The 23,193-nt window shown below is 54.9% G+C and overlaps 10 protein-coding genes across 10 annotated transcripts; 6 read left to right on the plus strand and 4 right to left on the minus strand.

Annotated features, from left to right (window-relative positions):
• Positions 1-16: 16 nt before the first annotated feature.
• Positions 17-3,899, minus strand: BU25DRAFT_437985 (AAA-domain-containing protein). The gene is made up of 2 exons (XM_033709039.1): positions 3,753-3,899; positions 17-3,700 (listed from the first exon to the last, which is right to left on the minus strand). Exons 1-2 carry the CDS (start codon positions 3,873-3,875, stop codon positions 134-136), a joined length of 3,690 nt encoding a protein of 1,229 aa, XP_033564968.1. The 5' UTR covers positions 3,876-3,899; the 3' UTR covers positions 17-133.
• A 246-nt stretch (positions 3,900-4,145) lies between these two features.
• BU25DRAFT_408057 (MCM-domain-containing protein) lies at positions 4,146-6,918 on the plus strand. The gene is made up of 4 exons (XM_033705709.1): positions 4,146-4,548; positions 4,601-4,734; positions 4,783-6,700; positions 6,754-6,918. Exons 1-4 carry the CDS (start codon positions 4,411-4,413, stop codon positions 6,841-6,843), a joined length of 2,280 nt encoding a protein of 759 aa, XP_033564969.1. The 5' UTR covers positions 4,146-4,410; the 3' UTR covers positions 6,844-6,918.
• A 197-nt stretch (positions 6,919-7,115) lies between these two features.
• Positions 7,116-8,198, plus strand: BU25DRAFT_408058 (secretory component protein-like protein shr3). Its single transcript, XM_033705710.1, has 2 exons — positions 7,116-7,426; positions 7,519-8,198. Exons 1-2 carry the CDS (start codon positions 7,387-7,389, stop codon positions 8,079-8,081), a joined length of 603 nt encoding a protein of 200 aa, XP_033564970.1. The 5' UTR covers positions 7,116-7,386; the 3' UTR covers positions 8,082-8,198.
• A 100-nt stretch (positions 8,199-8,298) lies between these two features.
• On the plus strand, positions 8,299-9,959 carry BU25DRAFT_483544 (uncharacterized protein; the record flags this gene model as incomplete). The annotated part of the gene is made up of 2 exons (XM_033711173.1): positions 8,299-9,102; positions 9,154-9,959. Exons 1-2 carry the CDS (start codon positions 8,475-8,477, stop codon positions 9,957-9,959), a joined length of 1,434 nt encoding a protein of 477 aa, XP_033564971.1. The 5' UTR covers positions 8,299-8,474.
• A 17-nt stretch (positions 9,960-9,976) lies between these two features.
• BU25DRAFT_408059 (uncharacterized protein) lies at positions 9,977-11,857 on the minus strand. Its single transcript, XM_033705711.1, has one exon. It carries the CDS (start codon positions 11,741-11,743, stop codon positions 10,397-10,399), a length of 1,347 nt encoding a protein of 448 aa, XP_033564972.1. The 5' UTR covers positions 11,744-11,857; the 3' UTR covers positions 9,977-10,396.
• Positions 11,858-12,154: 297 nt separating this feature from the next.
• On the minus strand, positions 12,155-13,589 carry BU25DRAFT_247725 (uncharacterized protein). Its single transcript, XM_033701599.1, has one exon. It carries the CDS (start codon positions 13,318-13,320, stop codon positions 12,166-12,168), a length of 1,155 nt encoding a protein of 384 aa, XP_033564973.1. The 5' UTR covers positions 13,321-13,589; the 3' UTR covers positions 12,155-12,165.
• A 486-nt stretch (positions 13,590-14,075) lies between these two features.
• On the minus strand, positions 14,076-16,155 carry BU25DRAFT_437989 (C6 sexual development transcription factor-like protein NosA; the record flags this gene model as incomplete). Its single annotated transcript, XM_033709040.1, has 2 exons — positions 16,017-16,155; positions 14,076-15,961 (listed from the first exon to the last, which is right to left on the minus strand). Exons 1-2 carry the CDS (start codon positions 16,135-16,137, stop codon positions 14,076-14,078), a joined length of 2,007 nt encoding a protein of 668 aa, XP_033564974.1. The 5' UTR covers positions 16,138-16,155.
• A 1,524-nt stretch (positions 16,156-17,679) lies between these two features.
• Positions 17,680-18,532, plus strand: BU25DRAFT_408062 (uncharacterized protein). Its single transcript, XM_033705712.1, has one exon. The coding sequence runs from the start codon at positions 17,692-17,694 to the stop codon at positions 18,247-18,249; it is 558 nt and encodes a 185-aa protein (XP_033564975.1). The 5' UTR covers positions 17,680-17,691; the 3' UTR covers positions 18,250-18,532.
• Positions 18,533-19,265: 733 nt separating this feature from the next.
• Positions 19,266-19,673, plus strand: BU25DRAFT_408064 (uncharacterized protein). The gene has a single exon (XM_033705713.1). It carries the CDS (start codon positions 19,341-19,343, stop codon positions 19,569-19,571), a length of 231 nt encoding a protein of 76 aa, XP_033564976.1. The 5' UTR covers positions 19,266-19,340; the 3' UTR covers positions 19,572-19,673.
• A 65-nt stretch (positions 19,674-19,738) lies between these two features.
• BU25DRAFT_408065 (uncharacterized protein) lies at positions 19,739-22,473 on the plus strand. Its single transcript, XM_033705714.1, has one exon. The coding sequence runs from the start codon at positions 20,159-20,161 to the stop codon at positions 22,214-22,216; it is 2,058 nt and encodes a 685-aa protein (XP_033564977.1). The 5' UTR covers positions 19,739-20,158; the 3' UTR covers positions 22,217-22,473.
• Positions 22,474-23,193: the final 720 nt, after the last annotated feature.

The following is a 23,193-nucleotide window of genomic DNA, read 5'->3' on the forward strand; positions in this document are numbered from 1 at the left end:
GCTTTGGACACGTGCTACACGATAGATCTACATCCAGCTATACAACGGTCAAGGTGCTACATCAACATGCCATGAACACCACACAACAACCACACCAGATCTAAACATCATCATCATCATCATCAGCAGATCTCTACATCAAACTCGTCCGCCCCCCAATCTCATTTCCTCCCTGCCCACTGGGCAAATTCCCATCCCGTCCCTCAACGAATTCTCTATAAATCCTCGCCAACCTTTGCCTCTCCTGCGCACTAATACTACTTCGTCCGCTGCTCAACGAGCTCTCGATATGCTTCCATTGAATCTCCGGCTCCTTCCTCTCCTGCTCCTCTTCACCCACGTCGTCGTCATTGTTATCCTTTCCGCTGCTCTGCGGACGCGCGAGAGCTTTCTGCTTGCGGCGGAGGGCCTGCAGGGCCTGGATTTTCTGGGCGATGAGGGCGCGCTCAGTGAGCTGATGGGAAGTCGCGAGGGACGAAGTCGCGTTCGAATCCGAGGGAGAGGAAGAGTCGCCGTACCGGAAGTAGCTGAAGTCCGGTATCCCCTTCGCATCTCCCTTCGCCTCAGCACCTTTCTTGCCCTTGGGCGACGCGCTGAGATCCGTGTCCCCGAGCACGTCGTGGATGGCCTCGAGCTGCGCGTTGTAGACGACGGCTTGCAGATCGGCGCCGGAATAGCCTTCTGTGCGCTGGGCGATCTCGCGGAGGTTTTGGCCAATAGGGGAGGTGGAGAGGACGCTGGGCGCGAGGTGGAGTTTGCGGGTTACGGCCTTGAGGATGTCGATGCGCTCTTCGACGTCGGGCATGTCGCAGAGGAGGGACTTGTCGAGACGGCCTGGACGCAGCAGCGCGGGGTCGATGAGGTCGGGGCGCGATGTTGCGGCGAGGACGTAGACGCCGCTGAGGCCTTCAGCACCATCCATTTGTGTTAGCAGCTGGTTGACGACGCGGTCTGTGACGCCGGTGGAGTCGTGGCCACGCTTTGGTGCGATGGAGTCGAATTCATCGAAGAAGAGGACGCAGGGTCGTGCGGCCTCGGCGCGCTCGAAGAGGTCGCGGACGGACTTCTCAGATGCGCCGATATATTTGTTGAGAATCTCGGGACCTTTGACAGAGATGAAGTTGAGACCACACTCTCCTGCTACAGCGGATGCAAGCAGTGTCTTACCACAGCCGGGGAAGCCATAGAGCAACAGACCAGAGCGTAGCCGCAGCGGGCACTGAGCGAAGATTGGTGCGTAAGTAGTGGGATACTGCAGTGTTTCGAGAAGGGTCTGCCGTGTTGCTGTCAAGCCGCCGATAGAGTCCCATTTGGTTGTCGAGGACTGCAGCGTTACGTTTCGAAGTGAGGCTGGGGTGAAGCCTTTGATTGCCGCTGCATAGTCATCTCTTGTCAAGGTGACGGTGTTCGATAAATCGCTGACTGAGCGGATGAGAGCTTCGTTACGGGCTCTTGAGGTGAGAAGGACAAGATCCCCTGGCATGTACCCGTCCGTCTGACCGGCGAGGTCGAGGAAGTCGATGGTGCAATCGACGACAAAGCCGTAGTCGTCTGATTTCTTGTGCTGTATGCTGCCATCGCTAGGTTGGCTGCGGTGTGATGTGCTTGGCCGACTGTTCGATGGTGATGGTGGGAAAGCGTGACCGTTTGTCTGTAGTTGTGACTGAGGTTTGGCATCCTTGAATGCTAGCTGCTCGAGCACCTTCCGTCTTCCGTCCTTGTTTGGCGCCTTCAAGCTGACCATTTCACGGACGATGTGGCCGCCAACGATAACATTGTTCAGTGCCTCTTTCCCTTGCGCTGTGGCAAGAAGTACTACTCCCGAGCCGATCGAGCAATACTGTCTTACGATGGAGACGATGCTCTCACTGACATGACGGCTGCGGCCGTTCTCATTACCCACTTGAAGCTCGGTCTCTACTGGACAAAGCTTGTCAAGATCATCGAGAATCACTACAGCGTTACCACCCGACCTTGCACTCCAGGCTGCAGTCGCGAAAAGTCTGTTTAGTGTTTCCTTGATAGTCGCTACTCTTGTTTCGTCCGTTACCAGTTTACGACAAGGGAAGTAGATGGCGTTGAAGAGATATTCTGTTCGTAATTGGTGTGCAAGTAGTTGCGCGCAGTCCGATTTACCGGCCCCTAGTCCACCACTGAGCAAGACGGACGAATTATGTGTCAAGTGTGAGCGCAGCTGATCGATGAGAGGATCGATGCCAACTAGTTCCTGGGGGCTCTTGGGTAATGGACCACCCTGCTGCCAGCCCTTGGCCCAGCTCGATGGCGTCGCGATCTCAGGTCCCAGTTCGATAGTCGGTTTTCGTTCGGGGAAGAGCACCCACGAGACTCCGCTCGAGGGTTGCGACGGCTCGAACTTGACAATGCCTCCTTGCCAGCTCGACTCTGAGTCTGAAAGTGGGGGTAGTATCATGCCGTCTGTGACGGGACCATCCAAAAGACCATTCTTCTTGCCGTATATCGTCTTCAGCCTTTGTATCGCATCTTCCTGCTCCTGTTTCGATTCGCCACCAAACCTGAGGTTTGCATTGCCCAGTGACGCGGCCGAAGCGAACGGTATGACTTTGATGGATTTGACGACTGCCTCCTTTGCGTCTTTGGAAGCTGGGTTTGATGGCTTGATGGCCGACGGTTTTGGCGTCTGACTTGGGGCGCCTTCGATGCGAACTAGCCCGCCAACGAAGCCTTCGAAACCCAGAACCTTGCAGAGGTCAGCCGAGAGTGCAACATGCCGGCTGTCTGGCGCATCTTCCCACGTCCCTATCCTCGCAACTACACGAGCAGCAGGTCTTTCTTGGTCCTGCTCTTTCGACATGTCCACCGGCTCTTGCAGTCCTGCAGGCTTGATGATAGCCACAGAAACCCATGTTGCTCCTCTGAGCGCTTTTGTCCAAAGTACGTCCTTGTCCACCCAGAGCTTGAGGCCATCTGCATCTGCATCTTCGTCTTCGTCGAACCACTCGTGAGCCACGCTGCGGTCAACGCCTCGAAGGAACACTGCACCCTTGCTAGCAACTTCATCTCTACCGCTTCGGCGCCGCACGGTGCTTGCGGCACTCTTCCCACTCTTTCTCGACGCCGCACCAACGCTTCTGCTTTCTCGGTTTGCTGAACTTCCATCTGACTTCTGGCGCGTCTTTGGCGCAACGATGACTTCGGCGTCAGGAGAGATCTTGACGAAGAGCGAACCGGCTGGCGGCGCAGGCGCGACCGAGGTCACGATGATATTTGCGGTGGTTGTTGGGGAGAGGTGGAGGGTCAATGGATGTGGTGTCTGCGCCTGGGGGGTTGGCAATGCGCGAATCTGGGAGAGGAAGTTGAGTTCGAGGAACTGAGCATGAAGCTCTATCATCTCCCAGTCGACTGGGGTCAAGGGCTCAATGTTGATAGTATGCGCCTGCGGGGGGTCCAAGTGCAACTGTATCCCCACTTTCTGACCTTCGTTCAGCCCGACGAGCCTGGCGAACGTCGCATCGACCTCGACAGCGGGAACGTCCTGCTGACTGGCTGTTGCACTTGTTCTCAAGCCGTTCCTGTCGACCACGGCTGCCAGCCTGCGCTTGCTCTGCATGCCCGTCCATCCCACGAATATCGACTTCTGCGGGGATGCATTGCGTGTGTCTGAAGCGCCAGGCGGAGGGGCTTGGCGGTACGAGAGCTCGACGACCACGTTCTGCGCGACCTACATCAGACGCATCAGCGTTGTGGGCTTGCCACGGCGGAGGACGGCTTACAGCGTTCGCATTCACAAGCACCGAGACAAGCGACGCAGGGAGGTTGACGAGGCAGTTCTTCAGCGACTGCTGCAGGGCGACCTCAGCCTGGACGACGTGGCCAGCCGGCTTCTTCGGCGGCATGATGCGTGAGTGTGGAGGGTGAAGGGCACAGCTGCGACCTCGACATTCATGTTCCGACCCGTGAGCTCCCAGCTGCTGCCGAGGTTCTCGTCGGCGCCGATGAAGGCGGCCGCGCGACAGGGGGAGGGGACACCGCCAGGAACGTCAGCCAATGACCTTCGAAGGGACGGGCTGGCTGCCCTACGCGACGCGCTGGCGTGTAGCAACGCGCTTCCCAAATTCTTGTCTCCACCCCCCCCCCCCTCCCCGCTGCACCACTCCAGACGGCCACTTTCCCGCACTCGACGTCTCTATACCCCGAACACACCGAGACGCAATGGCGCTTCTTACCGAGAAGGCGCTCGTCAACTACGAGGAGCAGGAAGGTGGGTAAACACGGGCGCAAAACACGGAGGGCCCCTGCTAAGCAACCACAGCTGCTCTTGTGGACTTCCTCAAGCACTTCAAGTCGTCGTCGTCCGAGGCTGAAGAGCAACTCGAGGGCCTGACCCTCAACGGCAACGGCAACGGCAACGGCAACGACGACGAGTATGACATGGTCGACGAGTCAGACGATCCAGCGCCGGGCTCGCAGCGCAGCCGGCCTTCGAAGAGCAAATACATGAACATACTGCAGGACGTAGCGAACCGCGTGCGCAGCGATGTTCTGATCGACCTGAACGATGTTGAGGCAGTATGTGGCGCATGCATGAGGATAGCGGCGCAAAGCTAACGCACTCCAACAGTTCGAGAAGCTGGCTATGCACGAAGACAGCAACTACAGGCTGGTTGAGTCAATCGAGCGCAATGCGCACCACTACCTCGAAATCCTCTCGAGGGCCGTGGACAAATGCCTGCCGCCGCCGACGAGAGAGATCAAGTACGCCCCGTGTCGATCAACGCCAGGGTTGACGCTAACGTAACACAGCTTCAAGGACGACGTTCTGGACGTTATCATGACACAGCGATCGAAGCGCAACGAGAGGATACAGGAGCTGCAGGGAGTAGAGGACACCGCGCAAGCCGCGCCCGAGTCCATCTTCCCCGCAGCGTTGACTCGGCGATACACGCTCAACTTTGCACCCAGGATAGCATCAGGCTCCAGCAGCCAGCGCCCTATCAAGGCCCTCGCCGTTCGAAACGTCAAGGGCGAGCACCTGGGTCATCTCATTACCGTCCGCGGTATCGCGACCAGAGTGTCAGATGTCAAGCCGGCGGTGTTGGTCAACGCCTACTCTTGCGACCGCTGCGGAAGCGAGGTTTTCCAGCCTGTCAGCACAAAGCAGTTCACCCCTTTGGTCGAATGCCCATCGGAAGACTGCAAGAACAACAAGACCAAGGGCCAGCTTTTCCTGTCCACTCGCGCTTCGAAATTCCTCGCCTTCCAGGAAGTCAAGATCCAGGAGATGGCTGATCAGGTGCCTGTTGGCCATATTCCTCGACAACTGACGATCCACTGCCACGGTGCACTGGTCCGTAAGATCAACCCTGGCGATGTTGTTGACGTTGCTGGTATCTTCCTCCCTACCCCGTACACTGGCTTCAAGGCTATCCGCGCTGGACTCCTCACAGATACATACCTGGAGGCTCAATTCGTGATGCAGCACAAGAAGGCATACGACGACATGATTCTTGCTCAGCCGACGTTGAAGAGGATGAACGAGCTGGAAAGGACCGGCCAGCTGTACGAGTATCTGTCACGTTCGATTGCTCCCGAGATTTTCGGCCATGTTGATGTGAAGAAGGCGCTTCTTCTGCAACTGATCGGTGGTGTTACCAAGGAGGCCAAGGACGGTATGCGTATCCGTGGCGACATCAACGTCTGCCTGATGGGTGATCCTGGTGTGGCCAAATCGCAACTTTTGAAGTACATCACCAAGGTGGCTCCTCGTGGTGTCTACACAACCGGTCGCGGTAGCAGTGGTGTTGGCTTGACTGCCGCTGTCATGCGCGATCCGGTTACAGACGAGATGGTCCTTGAAGGCGGTGCTCTCGTCCTGGCTGACAACGGCATGTGCTGTATTGATGAGTTTGACAAGATGGATGACAGCGACCGAACTGCCATTCACGAAGTCATGGAACAGCAAACGATCTCCATCAGCAAGGCTGGTATCACTACCACCCTCAACGCTCGCACATCGATTCTCGCCGCCGCCAACCCTCTCTACGGCCGATACAACCCTCGCATCTCCCCCGTCGAGAACATCAATCTTCCCGCCGCGCTTTTGTCCCGTTTCGACGTACTTTTCCTTATTCTTGATACCCCTTCGCGAGACTCTGACGAGGAGCTAGCGCGTCACGTTGCTTATGTCCACATGCACAATGCTCACCCGGAGGCTGCTGGGGGTGTTGTTTTCAGTCCTGCTGAGGTTCGACAATGGGTTGCCCGCGCCCGCTCGTACCGACCCACTGTGCCCAAGGAGGTTTCGGACTACATGGTCGGCGCGTACGTTCGCATGCGTCAGCAACAGAAGCGCGATGAGGGCTCGAAGAAGGCCTTCACTCACACATCGCCTCGTACATTGCTTGGTGTATTGCGTCTGGCACAAGCTCTGGCCCGCCTACGGTTTGCCGAGGAAGTCATATCAGAGGACGTCGATGAGGCGCTGCGTCTTACTGAAGTCAGCAAGGCCAGTCTGTACGCAGATGAGAAGCGCAGGGACGACCATACCCCCAGCAGCAAGATCTATCACCTCATCAAGTCCATGGAGGCAAGCGGAGCTGCAGCCGTCGGCGACGGCACACGAGGCGAATTGGATCTCCGCCGTGTCAGGGAACGAGTACTGGCCAAGGGCTTCACAGCGGACCAGTTCGAGCAGGCTATCGACGAGTATTCCATGCTCGATGTAAGTGATATCCTCCTCGAGCTCATCTTACACATGCTAATAATTTCACACAGGTCTGGCAAACTACAGGCGAAGGCACACGACTCGTGTTTATCGAGGCCGGGAACGAGGATGAAGATATGGATGCCGACAATGATTTCTGAGCGATGTCAAAAGTGAAGATAGTGGCAGGCAGTGGAGGGGGGGGTTTTTTTTTTTGGATAAGGCGCACAACGGCGTTCGCGGGCCTATGAGCTTCGGGCACAAGGTTTACAGTAAACAGGCATGTTCGTAAGAGCGAGAGAACATCAATTGTACCATCTCAGATCACGTATTCTCACCAGCATTGCATTCGCCAAGGCTCGATATGCAGCTCAACGTCATGGTGCCTTGCGGGGTCGATCATCTCCAGGCTTCTTGTGCAACTCCAGTGTGTTGCTTCGACAACCTTTGTGAAATATCCTATCATCCTTCAGTGAAGCTCGTCTGCGAAAACGAGTCCTCCCGACCACTTCTCAGATAGGAAACGGCGACCCGTCCATTACCAACCGCGTTTAGTTGGTAGTCAATTTTGGAGCCGCAAACGATAAGCCACCGGCCCGCCCAGAGCTTCCTTCCCACAACACCACCTATTCAACCTTGCTTGAACACCCCCAGAACCCCGCGCACAGCTTCGCAACACCGACCTACAGCTTCACTCCGCAACCATGGCTGGCAACACATTTGCGCAGTTCCTGGTCATCGGACGTACGTAGCCCACACCTACGCGTGCGCCTCAGGCCATGACCCCCTCACGCTTCATGCTATGGATTGGAATCAGCGGAACTAACAAACCACAGCGACATGTTTCTTCCTCGGCATCCTCTTCGCGTCTCTCCCCTACGACTACAACGCGCTCTGGGCGGTCCCCGACGACCGCGAAGCGTACTTTAAGATCCTTGAAGACCATATTAAGTTCCTCTACGCGTCGCCGCCTATCATCAGCCGCATCCTCAACATGGTCATCGGCACGGGAATCCTGGGCTTCCTGCTCAAACTTTTCAAAGCGAGTGAAAGCAATATGCTGTTTGATGGCGCCAGTCTGGTGCTGTATATGGCCGGCATTACGGTGTATTTGACGAATATTGTTAAGGGGTTTCGCGTTGTGACGGCGGGAATCTATGGGAACGTTACGCCCGAGATGAAGGACGCTGTCGCGGATGATGGGGAGGGTGACTATATTAGTCGCGAGGATACGCTGCGAGTCTTTGCCGCGAGCAACACTATCCTTGCATTGGTGCTGGTCGGTGTGTTGGTTCTGCAGGCGGGGCAGTGGTATGCGAAGAGGGCGGAGGAGAATGAGATCAAGGAGATTGAGAGGAAGGAGGAGGAGAGGAAGACGATGGGGAAGAAGAAGAACTGAGGATGCTGCAAGGTGTTGGAGAGTTGATCGTTTGCGCATGCGGCGGGTGCGATGCGTAATACTATATGGTGACGAAAAGGTAGTCTCATTGTTCAATTGCATTTTGCAAAGTCTCAATTCGTCTCAAGTCTGTTCAGTCCAATCTGGGTGCCGCCGACCGGACACCGCTCGTTTGTTGTGCCCTTGCGGTTTCCTCTTCCAAACAACCTCAGACCGCCCACATCGTCTACCTGGCCTCGCTCCGTTTCGGTCACCAGAATTACTGCACCGTTACACTAATGGCCTATCTCTAAGAAAGTGACCTACAAGATAACATCCCAAGGAGCTTTTCTAATCCTCTCCCGACTTCTCGACACTTCCACCTCCCTACCCCACGACAACAACGTGCCACACATGGACCGTAGGAGACGGGCAAGCTCCGCCACATCTAAGAGCCTGCTGAACAGGCAGCTAGCCAGCATCACGGACATACTCGCCAAAGCCTCCCAGCGGCGCGATGAGGAGGTCAAGAGATCCCGCCGTACCTCAAGAGTAGCGCCCATGGCAACAGACCTCGTTTCTTCGTCCGATCCTGCAGCACCTATCTTGGCGGGAGAGCCAGATCATGCACATCCAGAGCCTCCGCCTGCGCAGCTGGATGGTGGAGCTGAAGACACAGAAGAGTCCGCCGCTGCTGCCAAAGCCTCAGAGGATGAATATGCAGAGATTAAGCGTCGGGAAATGGAGAAGTTCCATCGTGTGATCGCCGGGTATCAGGCAGAAGTTGCCGTCGCTAAGGCCTCTAAGGACGACGAAACAGAGAGATTGCGCAAGGAAGAGGTGGAGTTCCAGCAGATGGTCGCCGGGATGGAAGCAGAAGACGCGAGACGCGAAGAAGAAGAGAAGCGCTATGCTGAGGACATGGGGCGCAAGAAAGCAGAAGAGGCTGCGAAGATCAAGGCCCAAGAGGCCCCACGCAGAGCTGAGCGTGAAGCTGAAGCTGCTAAGATTGCCCGCAAGAACGAGACGTCAGACACATCAAGTGAGACACTTGGATCCATATCTTCTGCACTGTCTTTCTGACGCCCCATAGTCTTTGACGCTTCTATGCCCTCGATGAGAGACGGCGACGCCTCACCCAACGAGGATGACCCAAGAGCTATGCTTGCTGAGCTGCGCAACCTGGAGGGAATCACGCACAAATCAGAAAACCATTATAATGACCAAGATCGAGACGAGGGCGACATCAGACGGATGCTTGCGGAGCTTGACAAATCAGCTTCTTACCAACATTCGACAACAGTTACGGGTTACGATGACGATCCACAGCAAATGGTCGCAGAGCTCGCTACATTGTCAGTGCCACACCCTCGAGGAACTAGCTCGTACACAAACGAAAATAGGGAAGACGAAGAAGAAGACGACGACGATGCCAGCATACTCCGCGCCAGACTCCAGAACCTGCGCTCGTCATCCAATGGCTATCCACAACTACCACCAGACCACGTCGACTCTGACAGGAGAGTTGGGTATATTGAACAAGCCGATACCAAGACGGTCGCTGCCACTCGTCTCGAGCCAGAGGTCATCCCGTATATCGTTGCTTTACAGCTAGGACACTCAAACAGCCAATGGGAGCATGTCCAAGGATGGACAACATGTCTGTACAGCTCCGGTCTGAACAGCTACGAAGCGCAGAAAGGGAAAGAAGTCGCAGTAGCACACGCAGAAGACGCGCTGAACAAGATCATCAGCAGCGTCATGGAAGTCGAAGAAATCTCCCGTCGCAAAGCAGAAGAGACAAAATTACAGCGTCGCCTGATCGTCTCCAATCTGGCTGCTGGCGCGGATGAAGAGGAGATAGAGCGTCAGTTCTGGAAGCACCGCTATGAGATGTGAGTCACGAATTGTTAATTCTTGCATTCGCTATTCAGACTGATGATTCCAGTGCCGACATCACATTCCTGCCGGATAGGGATCAGCTGAAGCGTACGCAGACTGCCCACATCGACATGTCCAGCAGGGGGGCTGCGATTCAAGCATCGTACATTACGGGCCAGGTGTATGGGCTTATCTTCGATGTCAAGTTGGCTGTGGAGCGGGAGGGGTGACTTGAGATATAAGGATTGTGGACAACATTTAGTTGAGCCAGTGGTGAGTGTTTGAGAATGCAAGGTTGGTGCCACGCGTGAGTCGAGTCAAGTCGGCACGGCACAGCACCCTCATGGGCTCCTATCGTCCCTGTTCTCTGTCCCTCTGATCACCTCGGTCGTCATCGTAATCTGTCCTGATTGGTATCAAGCAAATGGTGCTGTGTGCCTCCGGAGAGGCGGATGCTACCTCCTCGAGCTCTTCTCATCTCTATCTCTCCTCCTACGATCATCTCGGTCATCGTCATATTCCCTCTCCTTCCTCCGTCTCCGCCTCTCCTCGTCATCTCGACTCCTACTTCTATTCCGTCTATCTCGTCTGTCCTTGGAGTCTCGGCTCCGACTCCTGTACCGCTCGCGCCGCTTGTCGTCTCTCGGACTTCTACTCCGGTCCCGCCTGTCACGGTCTCTGCGTTTCTCTCTCCTCCGCTCGCTATCGTAATCGTCGTCACGGTCTCGATCCCTCCGTTTCTCCCGCCGGTCATCCTTACGATCTCTATCGCGTCGTCGTTCGCTGTCATAGTCCTCATCGCGCCGTCGGTCTCGATCTCTATCGTCCCGCCTATCCCTCCTCCTTTCGCTTTTCTCACCATCGTCATCGCGCCCGCGCTCCTCCTCCTCGGTCACCAAATCCTGGCTCACCAACTTCGCTTTAAGCTCTTCCTCTGTAACAATCTCCCCCGTCTTCTTATTCCTCAGCGTCACCGGATTATACCCCTGCGGCGCATCCTTCTTCGGACCCTTCTTGCCCCTCGCCTTACTATTGAACTCGCCCAGCTCGACATCTTTGGCTGCATCCTCCTTCGCGCCGATACCTAGTAGCGCAGGCCGCCGCTTGACTTCTTTTGGTGCTTTTGCGCCGTTCTTGCGTGATTCGCCGTCGCTGTCTTTCCAGCCCATGCCGCGCAGCATTGCGAGCCCGAAGCCTTCAATGGGCGTGGCTTCGTAGGCATCAAGGTCTGGTTCGTCGGGCGCATCTTGGAGGTCGTTTTGGAGTGCTTCTTCGTCGGTGATGACGGGGACGATGCGCGTAGCGTCGGTGGATTTGCCGTTGAGGAGGGATTCGAGGGCGCGCTTTTCGAGGCGTTGCGCGTCGGTCAAGCCGTCTTGGGGGTCTACTTCCATGGGCTCTGCGGCCTCTGTGGTTCCGTTTTCTTGCGCTTCCGCGGGCTTTGTAGGCACGGTCAGTCCGTATGCGACCTCCTTCTCTGGCTCGTCCATGACCACGTCGCCATTCTGTTGTGTGTGCGGTGCGCGTTCCAGCTGCTTCTTGCGCGCTTCTTCGCGCCAATTGCGATTTGGCAACGAGGGTATGACCAGCGGGCCTTTCTTCTCTTTCGGACCATTGATGTCGATTGCACCGCCTTCTGCTGCGTCGAACCCTGCTATTTCCTGCGCCTTGTTGGTGTCGTCGGGCTCATCGTCACCGAGTAGCGCCTTCTTTGGCTTTGTATCGTTTTTAGCAGCGACTGCTTTGAGGCCTGGCTTCGCCTTCAGGCCGCCCAGCGACATCTTGAAGCCGCCCGTGGCCATGGTGGTGGGAGTAGGTTTTTCGAGAATTCGCCGAATGTAAACGTAACTTGGTCTTCAAGCGCGCATGTCGAGTTTTGCCGAACCAGGAGAGCTGTGCGATTGAGAGCTTTGGCGTTGAGTTGGCTGAATCTGTTGTAACATTTCTTGCGTGATGACATCGATGCTTGGCAGGGTCCGCGGCAGCTATCACGTGTCCGAATAGAGAGCCTGACTGTTGGTCCACAAAGTATGAAAGATGTGCAACGCATGTGGGGTTCGTTTGGATTCTATACCTTCCATACATGGAGTTCGTTCATTCGTAAAGCTATGCTTTTGGCAGCGAACCACCCAGTTATCAACATGCACAAAACCGTCCACCATCCATGTCTACAATACGCTATGACCGCTAACTCCAAATGACACATATTTTACTCCCTTTGTATCTACGAGACATCGTCCCTATGTAAATACTTCGCCGTGTCGTTACCCGCAAATGAGAACGGACTCTTTCCGATCTCAGGACTCCTCGGGTCGATTGGACTTGCGAAAAGGCCCTCATCGTTGTCGTCGTCATCTGTGGCTATAGGTCCCCGGGACTGGAACATGGGGGCTGGGCTTGACAGTGCATTCAGTGATGCCATTCCTGTAGAGTCCTGGCGGGCAACGATCGAGGGAGGTGGAACCTGGACTGCAACCTTCCGTGGCGCTGTTGTTTGCAATGGCTGAGGAGGCTGAGGTGGCTTCGCTGCGAGTGACGAGGGGTTCTCGCCTTTCAGCATCGCGAAGGAAGAGAATGAGGATACGGCAACGTCTGAGCCTTCTGGTGAGAGAGGGTTGGCGAACGGCGCATCGCCGTTTATGTCTTCAGACTTGGGTGTAAGATCGCGCTGGTTGATGCTTAGCTTCAAGCCCGCCAGCTTGTCAAGCAATCGTCCTCCACCAGGCGATCTGGGACTTGCAGGGCCGTTCGTTGGTGGTCCTGTTGGGAGCGAGAAGCTGAGACCGGATGGTCGCGCATTGACGCCGAATGTCTGCTCAATCCATTCCTTCTCTTGCACCGCCATGAGCAACCCGATGCCCTCAACGTTGTCTCGCGACTCAGCTTCAATCTCCTTTTGCAGCACCTGTAATCTCTTCTTCGCCCATATTGTGTGCAAGACACCTTTCTTCCCCGCTGCGCGTGCTGATGCTCCTAGTTCTGGTGGAAACAGTGCAGGCAGCGGGTTCGTGTGCCATACTACTGGTGTCCTACCAGCTTCCTGCGGCCGGTGTGTGAGGGTGACACTCTTGGGCACGGCACTGCCTGCTGGCAGCAGGAAATACATGCGGTTCACATCGTTGGCCTGCTGGTCGTCCGCTGGCAGGACTCTTGTGCTCCCCTCCCATGACACGTGCCAGTCTCCGCGCACACCGTGCGTTGAGTCGTCATCTTCCCATTCTACCATAAGGATCTTGGTGCCCCCGGGTGTGGCATGGTCGTACTCGTAGCGTGCCAGCGCATTTGTGACTGAGATGCTCGGCGACTCGACCTCGTCCTTGTGCGGTCCCTGCGTCGTCGTGTCTACGGACGTAAAGGGCTGTGTGGCCGGGGACGCCATGGGCTTGTGTGGAGTACGATGATCGAGAGCACGGTACGGAGGCGTATACAGAAAGGGTGGGGGCGGAATACGAAGTCGAAATGCTGCGTTAACGCAGGACGGCTGAGTTGCGGGCCCTGGAGGAAGGCGCGGCCCGTAATCGACGGGCTCCAGATCAGCTGGGGCTAATTACACTCAGGCAAAACCTTCTTCCGTCTTGGTAGAGCAACCAGAAAATGCGCTGCAGACAGACTGCAGGACAGAATCGTAATCCGTGTCGAGATGCAGCGTCGATGGAACTTCGGTACCCTAGCTAAATTTAGACGTCAGCCTGTCAGAAACGGGGCAGGACCCACCGACTCCAAGCCAATTGTCGAGGTTGCAGCCTCGAGCACTGGTATCCAATCACTATCTGGAACGCAAGAGGGCGGCAAAAGGTTTGAGCGATACGCCAGTGTTGACTTCAATTCTTCCTGAGCTGGGCAATGCCCCTATCAAGTACTGTACAGAAAGTGGGAGCTGCACTAGCTTCCCAATGCCCCTTTCCCAACCCAAAGTATGCATCCGTATCGTCATAGTGCTGCATCGCCAGTCGATGCTCCGCGCCGTAAAAATGCTTCTAGCTCGCCAGAGCAGATAATGCTGAAAGAACAGAAAGTGGGTATAGTGCGAGAAGAAAATATATGCAAAAAAGAAGCAAGAGCTTTTTGGCGAAAGTCGCCTGAAGTGAATGTGAAAACAGATGAAGATGCTGTCCAGCAGACTGGCGGGGATGCTCAGATGAGCAAGAAGTCCCAGCCCTTCTGTTGCATCGTGTCCCGCCAGTGGACACTCTGTTTGGTGCCCTTGGAGAGGTTGTAGTCGTTGACAGCCCACACCTCGTTCAAGAGCGCCTTCATCCTTCCGAATGAACCGGAGTTGGAGGCATCACCGAGGCGGCTAGTGCGCTCAGAGAACATCTTGCGGAAAGATGAGTTGGGCAAAGAGACTGTGCCTGCAACAAGCAGGGGCCATACAAGCGAGCGGTCAAAGCCCTCAGGTCCAGCTGGAATGTAGTCCATAGCCTTGCTGAGCGCGCTGACAAGGTTGGCGTTGATGGGTTGAGTGCGATCGAAGTCGGGCACCAGGCTGCAAAGGTAGATGCGAGCCGCCAGGCGGTAGACTGCGGTCATGTTCCTGCGAAGCTGCCTGGGGAGGATCTCGCCAGTAGACGAGAGCGCACTATTGTTTGAGCCAACAGGTGGCTCTGTCAGGCTGATCTGCTCACCAAGAAGCTGGATGTGTTGGCAGAGCTGGACGTCGTCCATGCCCTCCTGCTTCAAAGCGTCGAGGCAGGCGATCTCCGAGATCAAGTACATGATTCGGTCTTCGCAGCCCATGAGCTCGGCAAGGCCGGAGGGCGCATCAGCGATAAGCTTCTCGCGGTAGGTATCAGCAAAGGATGGTGTCCTGCCGAGCATGGTTGCGCCGAGGATGTCTATCCATGAAGCGAGGGTCATGTTGAAGGGAGGCTGAGCCTGTTGCTGTCCGTTCATTGCGACAAGCTGGTTTGGGAGTTCGAGCTTGTGAACAAGGCTTTGAACCGCCTGGAAGTGCTGGTGCCAGGGAATGTCAACCAGAGCATCGTCGAATCGACCGACCGAGCAAGGGAAGAAAATCATGGCAAGGGTGGCTTCCAAGGTCTCAGCGTGGTCGCGATCGCTCATCAGGGAGTCTGTGAGCTGCTGAACAGCGGCGAAACGGTTCCTGTAGACATCGTTGTCGACCTCCTCACCTTGGAGCCCCTGAGTGGTCTTCATGTGCAGGGCGGAAACGCTCAGGCAGGCATGCAGGTAAGCCTTGTTAGACTTCAGCGCTGGCAGAATGACTTTGTCGCGGGCTGATCCAGGCTGGTTGGCTTCGAGCACCGGGTAGACCATGTGCATGACATTGTCGATAAAGTGAGTGAGAAGGTGTTGATCACATTCGTCGACTTGAACCATAGGCTGATGGGAAGGGCTGAAGGCACTGTGGGTAGGGAAGTCGAAAGTGTTGAAGTCAAGTGGCTCCTCTGTGAAGGCCTCGCGGTGCCTCTCGAAGTAGTCATGCTGGATCCAGTTGTCGGTAGGGTAACCCTGACCGACGGCTGGTGGTGTCTGGTAGTGGCTGAAAGTAGAGAATGTGGAGTCCCTGCGAGTGGGGACGTCATTGATGAACATCTGGCTCTCAGTCTTGATGTCGATCTCGTAAGGCGCGAATTGACCAGGTTGTTGGTAAACAGGAGCGAATATTGGCGGAGGCATCGCCACGTTGTAGAAGTTGGGTGGTGTTACTGTGTTGAAGTTATAGTCCAAGGAGTTCTGAGAGTCGACTGATTGTGCGCGAGTGCAGGCAATGCCGTCAGAATAGGTGTCAGCTGTCTGCATTGAGTGGCAGAGACTTGGCGGTGTGTTGGTGCTCATTGCGACTCCTTGTGCAGTCTTCTCGTTCAACTTTGTGCGCTTGATGATGTTCTTGATGACCTCCTTCTGGTTTTTCCTCTGCTCGTTGTTGCTCCACCATACTGGTCTCTTGTATTCGCACTTGAGACCAAGATGTTTGCAGGCACGACACGAGTTCTTACCCTCGTCGCACTTCTTCCGTCGCAGACGGCATGTGAAGCACCCTGCAGAGCTACAATTAGCTAAGCGTTCAAGCGGGATGGATCCCTGCATGACAATTAAAAGGGTTGCCCTTACCTGTTCGTGACCGACGGTGCATCTTTGAGGCAGCTTGCTTTGCTGCGTTGGCAGCTGTTGTGGTTCCAACCATGGTTGAAGGTTGCTTGACAGCTGATGTGAGTGCTGAAGAGGGCGACATGGCGATGTATGTACTAAAGCCCCGGGCAATGGTACAGAAAGCTAGTAAACAATGCGGCAATAACGACTAACGCGCGACGGGACGATTTGCAAGGGACAGGATGGCAGGGCTCGGCCGGCTGCTCGTAATTAAAGATAGGTAGACGAAGTTCGACCAGCGGACTTCAGTGTGAAAAGGAGGGAACCAAATTATGCTGCTGTCTGCTTTTCCTTGGAGGGAAGGGGACTGGCATATATGTACCTTAAGAATGCCACGAACGGCACAAATGTGAGCAAATGCTGCTCGATCTATTTCTGGACCCCATACTATCGACCCAGTGGTCAAGAGGATCCATCCAACGGCATGAGAGTGCGAACGCCATTATGCACGTCGTACGGCGCAGTGATTGGTCAGACTAGTCGTACAGGCAGATATCGGAATTTGGGACATTTCGAGGTTGCACCTATTTTGGGGCTTACTTACCCGCCGCGCTAAGACCAGCTGCAGTACTACGCTTAGGAGGGGTGCATATCTAGACGGTTATCGATCGGTTGCAAGGCTTTCGCAAGCTTGTCGAGCACGTTAAATTGACCTTTTCGGTGCTAGAAGAGGATTCCCTGGTTCGCTTCGGGAGCTTTGGTGAAGGTCCGTGTCTCTTGGCTGGTCACTGTCCCCAACCTCTTGCGGGGCAGCAGAAATGCATCCGTGAGCACTTGCAGCGGCTGCGATAACTGGCCGGCCCGAACGTTGCTAGTGACCTGACCCGTCTGCGCAGATCTTTGGCTGTGAAGTGCATGTGGAGCGTTGAATGAACGTGTTCGATGTCGTGAAGCGTAACAGCATGAGGTTTGTTCCTGCTTCAGCGTCGACACCGACAAATGCGTGGTGACTCGTGGCACCGCAATATGCGGCTGTTTCTCGAAGCTATTCGTTCGTGCAACGTGCGGCCAGAACGTTGGGGCAAAAGAGAGGGGTCATGCAGACTGGAGCTGGCCCGATTCAAGGTCGCAATTGTCGTGATCATTTCCACTGCGGGACTCGACAACCGAGCTAGCTAGACGGACGAGAAGACAGAGAGCATGGTCAACCCAACGGGGCAGGTCGGTTGGTGCGCATGTCCGAGCTACGCGAGTTGTGACTTCTCGTGTGACGCGGCACACTGGCATGGGTGCAACATGCAGAAGCGATAGAGCGAAGGCGTGATGGCTGTCTCCGCGCGGGATTGCGCGCTGAGTGGTGCAGATGCATGCGTGGGAGTTGGATTTTGCTTGACAAGCTTTCTCCAGTCCGGCCAATGAGATTGCATAGAGGCCTAGCTCCCACAGTGGGCCCAGCCACATGACAGGGACAGCTCCGCGCAGGCTTGCTACTATATTCCCTTAATTAGGTCATTGACCTCGGGGAATTGTAGCTAATTAAGCTGGGCATTGATCGGGCCTCCGTGAGCATGGAGAGTTTTCCTGTTTGGATGACATACGGCTGCTGCAACCTGCCATTGGTTACCGACCGTGGCAATCAATACTTGATAGTCCACGAATGGCTCTCGAGTACACATGTACTCCTCGGGCTTCGAGCATGCGTGAGATTTGCTCACCTGACAGCGTGGACGCCCTGGTATCCACTCCAACCCGTGGTCTCCGTCCTGGTCTTTGGGAGACCCTTCTACTCCCTTGCCTGGTTGTGGGCCTCGTCAACACAAAGGATGAGGTCGCTCGTCGAATTTCTTTGGCAAATTACCTGGAACCTATTATTCCTTTCAAGATTTCGGCCAGGGTGAACGACTCAGCTTACATTGATGAAGATGAGCTAAACGTAAGCCGTATGCCATCGGTAAAACTCTTCGGAGCGCGACGCAGGTCTGGAAGAGTTCTGAATGTCGAGCACGGTACAACGACCGTTGTGTCGGCGCCGTATTTGCGAAAGGTGCGCAAAGTAGCTTTTCACAGTTCTCTTGGCAATGGAGCGTCGATGTGGGTTCAGGCTAATGCCTGTTCGCAAGCTTCTTTAGCGAGATGTAGTGTGAACTCCAGAGAGCACTTTTACAAGCTGATTCGTCTTGCTCAACCACGCTTCAACAGGCCCATCGTGGTAGCGGAGGGCAAGAGAGCAGAAGAGTCAGTTCGACCCGCATGAGTTTTCAGTCACGGGATCATGGTGTGGGTGTTTCTTGCAAAATCGTTGGCTGAAGGCCTGGCGAGGGTTCCATCGTGATCTCTCACAAGTTGCTCCCTTGAGTAGTGAGCCTCTCGCGGCCGGAGAAGCAGCGGTCAGGGTCGAAGATTGATACGGTGGAGTCATTGAGTCCCGTGTGCTGGCGTCACGGTGAGTCAACGCTTCAACCGCTATCGGTCGCAGATGGTCGCGTTGTACAGCAGAGTGGCCCGAGGAGTCTTCTTGATAGATTCGAGCATGGAGGCTGGTTGAGACTGAATGAGAGACCGATGACGTATACGGAATTGATGTGCATCCGAACACGCGAGTGCACGCGGCTTGTCAGCAGCCGTGCGTTGTGCTGAAATCCCGGCACAATCTGTGATGAGCTGTTGCCAATATCGCGTGTTGCAGATGGCTTGAGATGAGGCTGTCGATTCATACTTTCGCGAGGCCGCGGTCCCTGTCGGAAAAGCCCGTCCGCATCCCGCAATCTGTAATTCATCTCAAACGTTCCCCCAACCTTACTGGCCAGCCACAACGCTTGCAGCCCGAAGCATTACCGGCAAGGGATTCCTATCATCGCCGCTCAAGCCCAAGCCAGAGTCAGTTGACCGCTGGACGGGCAAAAGTTGTTCATGCGACAAGAAAACAAGATAGCTCCGGACCGGAGGTACTTCTAAGAACGTACCATTGTGAGGCTGTGCGACGTGTCGAAGTAGGCACCGTACATTGCATGCGTACACAGCATGGCCAACTCAGATCTGCAGTGCATCTGGTGTTCGAAGCCGGCGTCCGCGATGATCGCCTCTGGCGCCTCTGGACGAATCTCTTTGAGCACTGTCCCGTTGACGGTGCGCCCATTGCCGTCGTCCCGAAGCGAGCCTGATCCAGTGCGGGCCCCTTTCGATCCTGGTCTAGTGCAGTGTGACCTGCGGTGAAAGATATTAATGGCATTTGCTTTGCCTATTTGGGAGCATTTAGGTCCATCTTCAATCTGCAGAGCCACGAATAGCGTTGCTGTCGTGCCCTCTCAACGATGTCGTACAAGCGCCGGCCTCACATCGACCATCATGCGGGCGGGAAAGGTCCGCTCGCGGATTGGCGGAGGCTTCGTGTCTATCTTGGACTCGAGAACTCTCACTGGAGGATACAACCCGGCAGATGTGCTTTCTCTGCAGCAGTTGAACTGTGACAGTCTCAAGCCACCAGCCTTCAACGGTCACTCAACCACGCTCTACAAGAACACCTGCAAGCGCCCTCTACCCGAAGGGTCCCTTTCCGATTTTCCAACGTTGTTCTGACCCCGTGCGCGTGCCATGCTTGAGGCATTAGCCCGGATACACTGTTAAACTGCCATTGAGCGACTGAACCTTTTGTTTCTGAGTGTGCACACTCCAAACCCGTGATCATGGTAAGCAGGAAACACTAGATCCAGTCAACTCGAATAGGAAGTACTAACGACCTCGAAGCAGGCCATGACACCCATTACCCCATTAGAACCGGGCGTAGAGATGTTCGAGAGAGGGAAGTCAAGAGACTCCTTCTTCTCTTCACATCTCACAGTACGATCTTCACTTGAACGACCGGTATCCGGGATAAGCGTCGCATATACCGACATTGAGGATGACTCCAGCGAATTCGAAGAGTATAGTGGCTCATCTGTAAAGCATCTTAGGGAACTCAGCCGTTCTACTTGGCTGACATATATCAGAGCGATAACAGGCGAAGCCAGACTACCATTTCGACTTTCGAGGAAGTGCGAACACCGGGAGACGATATAAGACCACAATATGCTGACTGGTATCTGCCAAAAGCTGTGGAAGGTCCGAGGGGCCCACATCTCTTCCGCGCTTCACAGTCTTCCAACGACTTCGACTATGCTTTGCAGATGTCCCCGCTCCTCCCCAAGGACATGACATCCCGCTTTCCGACATCTTCGAGAGAACCCACACCCGCCACGATCGTACCGCAACAGGAATACAACAACATCGCATCTGCTGTGGCACATCTGGATAATATTGAAGTGCGCGCCTGGAATTCGCGCGATGTTGCTACCTGGATGTATCAAAATGGATTTGAAGACGATGTGATCGACAAGTTTATCACTCACGATATCACTGGCGCAGTATTATTGGACCTGCAATTCGATGATCTTAGAGAGCTGGAGATCCAATCGTTTGGCAAGAGGCATCAGCTGTGGCATCAGATCGATTCTCTACGTACAGCAGATGGCCTCGCTTCTCCTGTCGCACCTGCTCCGATACCTACTCCGTTCGAGGACATCGAGCGCCCTTGCACCGAGGCGAGGGAAAGATCGAAGAGCAAAAACCGAGGTGGACGACGCCGGCGCAACCCTGCAGACGACTTGATCACACCTGCCGAATCCGTTTCCATTGTTGCTATCGAGCAATTGCTGCCCAAGCCGCATGTGTGTGCGAAGGGTGAGCGATGCGCCAAATGGAGAAAGCAACAACGTCAACTGGCTAGACTTCAAGAAGAGCATGGATTCCCCATCTCTCCGGAGAAGGGTGGCAAGATTTTCATTGCAGGAGATCCAGGCAATGCTCACACTGCACATCGCGCCGTTGAGAACGTGCATCGCCCAGTGTCTGATGCGGCACCATCAGAAATCGTACCTTCCGTGGTAGCATCCTCCGACCTTCTCGGACCGGGCGAACTGCCAGACTTCACTTTGCAGGATCTCCAGAAGCTGGAGCAATGCGATCCTCAGGACAATGTGCGACACTTCCTTTCGCTACAAGGCATGGATCACCCCTACGTAACGGCTACACCAATTGAAGCGCCGCCAACACCGCCAATGGACATGTTTCCTTCCCGCCCGCAGCTGATAATACCCCAAACTCAGCACTATCCGCAAGTCTCGGCCTTTTCTGCGTCCACCTCTGCTCACACGATGAAATTCGACCCTGCCACCCTACCAACCCCCGTCCTGTACTCTCCAGAAACCACGCCAGCCCCGCACTCGAACCTCAGGAGTCTCCCAAAGCTCACAATACCACGTTCCATGTCTGCCCAGCCCCAAGGTAACCCACGCCATGCTGTACCACAGAGCTCGTATGTCACGCCGGACACTGCATTTTCGCCGGCTTGTGAAACTGCTATTACTCCAGGCGGTATCTATCGATTCGGTACACCAGCCTCTATGATGGACGTGCCCGTAACGGCCATCCACGTCGAACCTGTGGCTCGTGACACAAGCCAGTCTGTACCACCGAACATGCAGTACAAGATCCAACTCCAGAGGGCTGGATCACGCAGTGAACGACGCCGTCCCTCGTTGACCATGCCGGCGCTTAATGAGGACCATGTGTTCACACCTACAGGTGCCCACTCCGATGATGACAACTACCGTGGAACACAGTTCTTCGACAATAGTCCTGACTCGTCACCCGTCAAGGAGACGGAGCTTGCGGGTATCCAAGAAGCCGAAGACAAGCTCGCGCCGCTTCCAAGCAAGGGGGGCTTCGAGTACAAAGGTGTCAACCATCACGGGTGGATGAAGAAGCGCAAGACCAAGATGCTGCGTCACGAATGGCAGGACCACCACTTCCGTCTCAACGGCACAGTGCTGGCCATGCACCCCAACGAGCTGCCCTCTTCATCTGCGCTACAGACCATTGACGTCGACGACTATGCTGTCGCTTGCTCATCGCTTGCGTCTAATAAGCTCTCTGCTAAACTTCGTGCCCTCAAGCTCTCATCGAGCAAGAAGGAAGAGGTTTTGGCTAACCCCTCTGCTTTTGAGTTCCAGCTCGTGCCTACCGTCGGAGACACGAAGAAGGTCATGCCGCACGGTAAGGTACATCACTTTGCCACCAAAGGCCGTGATGGACGCATTGACTGGATGCGCGAGCTCATGCTCGCCAAAGCTCTCAAGGCCAAAAATGAGGGCTACGAGGTCACTGTCAATGGTGCTGGCATGTGAGCGCATCAACGTGCTCGCACACTTTTGTTGTCTTTTGTTGGAATTGTTTCTTTCTTTAATATATCATGACCGCTATTATACCCTTCCGAGTATTCCTTGTCTCTTGTTTGGTTTGCAACTCCTCCCTTTCCATAACATAGCATAGCACTTCTCTTCAAATCGCAAAGACTTCGGTGGTGGACCAGACCGCAAGGTCGATGGACAGTTGATAATGGCATTTAGCATCTTGGGACCGATACACAAAAGCTGTCGTTACATGGAACCAGACTGTATGGTTCACAGAATGAACTGAACTGGACTAGGAGACATAGGTAGCATATCACGATGAATTGAAACGAAGTCTTACGAACATTCCATTTCACATTCTGCAAATACCTCAATGTAGCTAATACTTGTGATGTATCATCACACTGCTCAAGATGCAGTGCACATCCCAGCATCGGCTGCGAAGCGAGCCCCTGCCACACCGTTCAACAAACCTTCACAATGTGATACAAACCTTGGTACCGCCACAACTGGACTTGACCGTCGGACTTGCTACCACGAAGGTGGTAGTCGAATTGAACAGAGCGCCGGTGGACAAAGTGACAGCGGGTCACGGCAGTAGTTAGGGTAGCATATGAATACGGATAGCTGGCGCAGATTAACTGGTTCCCAGTGGCATAGTCTGTCACATATATTATCGTGTTCTTGTGCCGGGGGAAGCATGTACGACTCCGTGTATGGTGGAACTCTGGTTATTGTTGTGTAGAATGTGAGTGCTTGAATACTTCCACGGCCATGATGCCTCAATACATACCAACGATGCCGGGGACCGACTTCTAGCGACGTCGCTGTGATTGCGGGAACCTGCAAGCGTCAAGGACATACGCAATTACGCGAATTTTATGGAGTTTTGCGAATGCCCAGGATGATTGAATCATTTCCTCGGAGTGGTGGTAGACCACACAATTGATACTCGATAAGTTGAATACTGC

The sequence above is a fragment of the Macroventuria anomochaeta genome (genome assembly GCF_010093625.1).
Source record: "Macroventuria anomochaeta strain CBS 525.71 unplaced genomic scaffold BU25scaffold_6, whole genome shotgun sequence".
Lineage (NCBI taxonomy): Eukaryota > Fungi > Ascomycota > Dothideomycetes > Pleosporales > Didymellaceae > Macroventuria > Macroventuria anomochaeta.